Source organism: Folsomia candida, unplaced genomic scaffold (genome assembly GCF_002217175.1).
Source record: "Folsomia candida strain VU population unplaced genomic scaffold, ASM221717v1 Fcan01_Sc006, whole genome shotgun sequence".
Classification (NCBI taxonomy): domain Eukaryota; kingdom Metazoa; phylum Arthropoda; class Collembola; order Entomobryomorpha; family Isotomidae; genus Folsomia; species Folsomia candida.
Genome location: NW_019091198.1, coordinates 1,533,636 through 1,540,459, shown reverse-complemented (window position 1 = coordinate 1,540,459; position 6,824 = coordinate 1,533,636). Strand labels below are relative to the sequence as shown.

Genomic DNA, 6,824 nt, shown 5'->3' with positions numbered 1-6,824 from the left:
ATTCGAAGACGACGTAGGCAACAGTAAAAATTTTATCCCTTGATGGATGACGATGAGGAGAAGCGGAAAGGAGGACAGAAAGCGAGATTAGAGTGAGATTCATTATTATGCTCTTCCACGTTCAGCACACTTACATAACAACTCCTGTTCTGTTCTGCTGTAGTGCCATGGATGAGGAGAAAGTCAAGCTTGTGAAGAGCGGTATGCAGACACATTCCTTCTTCTCTCCGAGGAAAGAAGGACCCATAACGCCCACACCACCCTTTCCCCAAAAATGCTTGAGCTACTTAAAAAATATGTACAAATCCATCTCATGCTTGGTAAACAAAAGATGCAGAAAAACAAACAATTTGTGATTGGCTATTTTAAAAATACTTCAACGAGGTAAAATAAAGGTAAGTAAAAGTATAATATCAATTTAGTAAAATAACACAAAATAACTAAAATACGTATTTTTCGTGCAAAATTTCCATATATTTTTTTGCATACATCATTAGAATTACAAAACTACAACTTTGCCCAAGAAATTCTTGGCTTGGGTTGGTGGAGACGGCCCAAGGCCGCTTTTTTCCTTTCTCTGCTTATTCTTTCCTCTGAGGAAGGAATGTTGCGACAAAAGAAATGAAACTAAACATTGAAACTAAACATTTTGTGAAATTGTTGCAAACGGATGAGTTTGGTTCGCTCACTCGCTGTGTCATTTGTTATTGCTGTCCTTGTCTTCAATTATAAAGTGAATGGAAGGAATGGCTGTCGGAAATTTAGTCCAGCGTGTGTAGATACATACATATTCGTAATACATGAAAGTAATGTGGGAGTATGTAAACTGAATTACGAATGAAAGTGGAGAATGTAAATAAAAAATATAAAAATTTCTTGTTTGTCGTAATGATTTTTGTCTGTTATTCATCTTTTACATAAGTACATTAACTTGCGATTATATCAAATTTATACTGAATCATGCATAATGCGTTGGCAAGAATGTGGATCATGAGTAGCATAATTCATCGCTTCTTTTAGTCTTAAAAATAATATTGCTCAAGATTTATTAGACGTATATTATGCTCTACAGCTTCCACTACTCCCCCATTTAACAACCAAGCGAAAGGTTTCCTCCACACTTGTCTTCGCACACCCACACACATTTTACGCCCATGTCTTGCTCCTGAACTAGGGGTGCTATCAAAATCTCGAGGAAATCACTTTTCCAAAAAGCTCTCCTCTTTCCCTGATTTTAACGAAATATTTCAGCAACAATTTGCTTTTGCTCTGATTTGAAGCGAACTTGGGGCAAGCTTAATAAAAAGGGGGAAAAGAGGACAGATGAGCCATATAGATTTTTCTTCCTACCTTTGTTATCATTGCATTTTACTGTACTCACCGTCTTTCTCTGGGTTCGAGGTTCAATGGATGGTTTCGTTTGAAGTGCTTTATTTCTAGAAACTGTGTGTGTGGAGATGAGGAAAAGGAAAACCTTCTAGAAAAAGAAGCTATCAAACTATGGCTGACTTTTTATAATATCATTTCAAAGATCCAGTCAAAAACTGACCACTTGAGTCGCATGATTCTCCTGCCTGCCTGCCCACCAGGCTGGAACAAAGTTGAGTGGATTTTGAACATCTCTCTCCTTGAAGGCGAATCTTTGCAAGTTGAGAACTCGTCGTTATCAAGAGCAGTTCTTGTCTACATACTTATTGCATCCGTACATTATTGCAACAATCCCATCGGGATGGATAATACTGGTGGAAAAAGTCGAGCAGTTGCGGTGTAAAAAATCTAAGACTATGCAGAACAGGAATTATGTTATTATGGCGGATGTACATACATTCAAGTCCTTGTAAGGCTATGAATCATTTTATTTTTGTTAAGTAATTGGGTAATCTGAAAATTTCTTGGAAAGATTTGATGCACAAATCTTGTAGTCATATTCCAAGTTGAAGTCGGAAACTTTTCTAATCTTTGGTACATGTAGCAAAATTGGCAGTGAAATGAATGAAACGACCTTTTCCTGTGCGCCCAAGGCAGGAAATGAGACAGAGTTTTGCATGTTTGTCCGCATTGAAATTTCCGAAAGCTGTCTGGATGTGAACTTCCGAATGGTCAAATAATTATGACAGTCGTTGCAGCGACTGGATTTGGACAACTTAATTTCCAAGCACATAATTTTCCAGGCATTTGTCATGCACACAATTTGTACGCCAACTAGTGCCACGTTAGATTGTTGTTGTAATGAGAAAGAGATACGTACACACGAGTTTATTTTCAAGGACGAAATTGGCTAAGAACTGTGAACTTGCTACCTCTTCACGAGTGAATAAGAGATCTTATCATCCCCCACCGCTCGGCACAATTGCCCTGTAATAAGCACATGTAAAAGATGGCTCATGCATTATTGTTGTATACACCCGTGTCAAAAGTTCTGAATAATTTCCATTGTCTCGCATATTGTAAACTTAATGCTACGCTTTGTTCCACTCATCATCAAATGCTTAATAAATAATTCAATGCTGTGGGTAGCAATGGTTCATACAGTTTATTTCCACATTCATGAGTACTTTTATCAAAAGTAGTGTTTTCTTCCTTGTTTGATAATATGCTGTCAGAAAACCTTTTTAGTCTTCGTAATCTTCACTATTTTGCTATCTTACAAAGTTGGGAAATTAATAATGGTCAGGTAATTAGCTCAAGAGTGCAAGGTATTAAAAAAATGGAGTGTTTTCCACACGATTATGCTGGAAATTCATACCTGAAAATTGTGTAATACTTTATAAAACCGTGAGTACGAGAATGGCGAATGTTCATTGTGGCTCAGGCATTGCTGGATACAGGAGATTTTTACATTTTCGCTACCCCTGAATTACAAGCAAATTTTGTCCTCGTCATGAAGTGCCCTGCACTTTTAGCTCTGTTGCTTTTAGCACTTTATGTAACTCCAGGCTCTTGCCGGTCCAAAATCAGTGATGTCAAGCCAAAGGTATTATTTTTCTGTCTAATAATACGTTTAATATGAACCTTAAACTGTGCTCTCAATTAATGCAAGAACTTGACTGACGATTGTTTTTAGAACTCTGCGGTTGTAATTCTGGCGGATGAAGAGACGTCTACGCCGCCTCCACCTCTGAGCCTTCCACCAACTCCTCCACCCCCTCAAGACGAGCGAGAAGAAGTTGGCAGGTAAACAATGAATGACAATCCTGTCATATTTGGCAATCTCAACGCCCACGCACGACAAACTTTTCTTTGAGATTTGCCCTTTCTTTCTTCCACTAAACCAAGGTTCCTGGTGGCTCAAGTCGGAACGATCATGTGCTACAGAAGTTGGGAGATTGATAGCACTGTGGACTTTCACCTCTGTTACGTGTGTTTCAACGACACGTTAAAGCATCCAAGCAACGTGACCTCTAAGGCAAGTATTTCATTTCTAATCATTCAAGCTGGAAAGTCTGGTATATTTCGATAAGTGTTAATCCCTTGTGACCTGAAAATGGAATACATTTCCTTGCAGAGCGATCACATATCTCAAGTGGAAGGCTGTTTCAACAAACACATCTCCAAAACTGAGTATTTCACCGAATGTCTCCCCAAACTGAGGGTATGTAGGCCACAAATTTATTCTCCTCACGCTAATTGGCTTAACATTGTAGACGAACTAATCACTTTCTAAATGTCACTTATTTGTTCATATTTATAATCAAAAGGATTCATCCTTGCCAAACAAGCCGTACGACATTTTCGTGTCGGAACCTCCGTTCAATTACCCGTATCAGAATTTTGCCCGGTGCGCTCATGGTGTTACATATAAACAGGAGGTAATTGATTAATTTGGGTCGAGTGGGCTTTTGAGGTTTTAAGAGGCTATACGGTCCGTATATCCCCGTGACGTAAGCAAATGAATGATCAAAGCGGAGAGAATTATGAATAGGATTTAGGATTTACTTTTGCATGACTGGATGTAAGAGTAAAATTTTGAAATTTCAGGCTGTAAAATGCATAACGGATAATGACGTGGTGCAAGGAGTGGGTGACTTCCTAACTAGATTTGCATGCCTTATGAACAACATTGTTCTAGATTCGGTAACATATTTATTTAGTTTACAGACAGTCTTTATTATTGAAAACCTGTCGGGTGTGATGTCTTAAAAATTGTATTGTTTCATTACAGAGACGATTTTCTAACGCCAACCTGGCAGAACTTCTTAGTTCTGTTCCACAAGGGCAACGCAATAGAACTGATGGGGCTGAAACTCGCGAGTCTCCATGAAAAGTTTGCAATGCATCATATTTAAGTCAGATAAGATAAATTTATTATAAGTACATGAATTACTCATGTCAGCAGAAGCTGGAATATCGCGTAGCAAAAATTAATCTCAATTTATTCGCAACGTTAAATTTGAGTTGTTCTTAACACTTCTTGTTCTTAGACAAAATTTTGAAGCAATTTGCAAAAAATCACAAAAAGATAAAATTAGCTAATTTGATGGGTTCATTTCTGGCATATGCCAATATGAAATATGGGAGAAATGAACTATTATTAACCAAAAAATTTGCGATTATTGTTAGCACACCACTTTATTCTATCAAGTTACTTACTAAATTACCAATATTCTGTCTCTGAATACATTCATTTTCCATATTTTATAACAGATGTTTAAACATTGAATAGAGCTGCATAAATCTTTCCGAATTTTGTACCGGTGGTGGTGGTGGAGTTGCCGACATTGTCGATGTGGTGGGTATCTCAGGGAAAAAATTATGAATCAGAACGCCGCCCACGCTCAAAGGACAACCGGAATCATATCTGTCACATCTCCCGTACATTTTCCCTTTGTTCTCGGCAACCACGTAATCCTGGAAGCACGGGTCATCGGTTCCAGAGCTGGGTCTACAGGATGAGAAGAAACACACAATGCACCCTGCGTTCTTTTCTCATCTAAACTTAAACTTAAAAATTTATATATAAACCCACGTCAACAGGAGATGAATCAGCTCAAAGGCAATAGAGATTGGGTAGTCGGGGTAAAATGTGTGTATTGATTGTGTTTCGCAAACGAATTTGAGAAGACAAGTATGAGCAACTTTCTCAGAAAGTTGAGCAACCAGTCCAAGGAGCCATTCCAATTTCGCGTACAAAAAGCACCTATGCAACAAGGAGAGGAATTCTTTTAATGATGAAGTAGACTAAATATTATCAATTATCTTTTATTATTAATAAAAAAAGATGAGAGGAAGGAGGAAAAGTACGTCTCGATTTTTAAACTAAAAACCCTCAACGCTCACCGTTCCGTCCCAATAAAACCGGCAGCTTTGGCATGACCTGTAGAGTTGATTGCGTACATTGCTTCGGCAAAGTCGTCCAAGTCCACTAAAAGAAAAATTAGGGCATCTCATCCATTTCATTGCACATCAAAAGAAATATTACTGCAAACTGGTAAATTTTGCTCAACTCACGCCACAAGGGAACCTCAACCACGGCATCCGTAATGAAACCATCTTCTTGATTAAACAATCCTGGGAAAATGTTTGGCCTGCTGACCTGCGTGGCGAGGGAAAGGGAGCTTTTTTCTGGAATTTTAATCCGTCTCCGAAACAATCTTAGGAGCAATCTTCTCGTCTTTTTGTTAAAAATATGAGCCCCACCCACACGTCTATCATCAGACTCGTCATCCTCATCCTTATCGAGTAGAAAGGACTCAACGTCAACCCCCCCACTCTCCGAAATAAATTCTGCTATTAATATCATTAAAAATAGTAAAGCTTTAATTCTTTTCCAGGATGTCGAGGATATGCTACAATAAAACATTCTAGTTCTTTCCCCCAGTCACCGTCACTTTCACAGAAAAATATATGTATAAGATTTCTTTTACTAAGGACATGATTTCACGGAAATTTTTAATTTAATTCTCAAATCGGAAATTTTGAATCTCATTCTCAAGTCGGAAATTTTGAATTTCATTCTCAAAACGGAAATTCCCTTTATGTAGACTGCTCCCTGCAAAGATTCAAAATGAACTGAGAAACAAAGTTGGAAGTGATAACTAACTAACTAGGATCGTCCAATTTATACACATTATTCACAAGAGATTGAACTACGCCTTCTCAGAAATAATCCGGTAATGACCTTCACCGTTAATTGTCAACTTACTATTAATGTTACATTGTTCACAAGTTGGGCTTGCTAATTGCTCTCCCTTTCAATTCAGGGCCTCAACAGCCTTTTAGATATATATCTAGGGTGTCTTTGGAATGCACCATTTGTCTACCTGACTTGTCACACGAAGTGCAAAGATTAAGTACCCCATCATTGCTACATACATTCAATTTACGGGATTAACAATTTTAATTAATTAATTACAAAAATACAAATACTAACTTTGTAATGTTTTTATTATACATGCATACATATTGTTTTTTTCAATAATAGATACAAAATATAGAATATTAAACTGTATTTGTATTATAATCATGAAATTGCATTTACTAAATAATAATAATATCGGGGATTACAAACCCGGGTTGGATTTGGGTTCGTGCTTGGTGTGGCCGTGGTGACAAGAGAAACAAACAAAGATTCTCGCTCGCCACCACCGCCGGTGAGGAAAAAGTTGGTTGGTGAGCGAGTCCATGAAAATTCATTCAATTCAAGCAGAGGTCATTTCCTCGCTCATTTTCACTCACTCGGTCGATTCAACAGTCGACAGTCGCTCCACAAATTCTTGTCCTGAATTATTTCCAATTTCAAAATCTGTTGTAAATTTTTATCATAATTCAAATTAAGTGCTCCGCCCACGTTAAATTTATCAATTCAATATAGTTTTTAAGGTTAT

At 37.7% G+C, this 6,824-nt stretch overlaps 2 protein-coding genes across 2 annotated transcripts; one reads left to right on the top strand and one right to left on the bottom strand.

The window, feature by feature from the left end:
* The first annotated feature begins 2,661 nt into the window (after nt 1-2,661).
* Nucleotides 2,662-4,684, top strand: LOC110850888. Its single transcript, XM_022098487.2, has 7 exons — nt 2,662-2,974; nt 3,065-3,174; nt 3,277-3,406; nt 3,506-3,592; nt 3,699-3,809; nt 3,979-4,074; nt 4,163-4,684. The coding sequence occupies exons 1-7, from the start codon at nt 2,795-2,797 to the stop codon at nt 4,259-4,261; spliced, it is 813 nt and encodes a 270-aa protein (XP_021954179.1). The 5' UTR covers nt 2,662-2,794; the 3' UTR covers nt 4,262-4,684.
* Nucleotides 4,685-5,028: 344 nt separating this feature from the next.
* Nucleotides 5,029-6,318, bottom strand: LOC118436055. The gene is made up of 2 exons (XM_035853097.1): nt 5,449-6,318; nt 5,029-5,362 (listed from the first exon to the last, which is right to left on the bottom strand). The coding sequence occupies exons 1-2, from the start codon at nt 5,798-5,800 to the stop codon at nt 5,274-5,276; spliced, it is 441 nt and encodes a 146-aa protein (XP_035708990.1). The 5' UTR covers nt 5,801-6,318; the 3' UTR covers nt 5,029-5,273.
* Nucleotides 6,319-6,824: the final 506 nt, after the last annotated feature.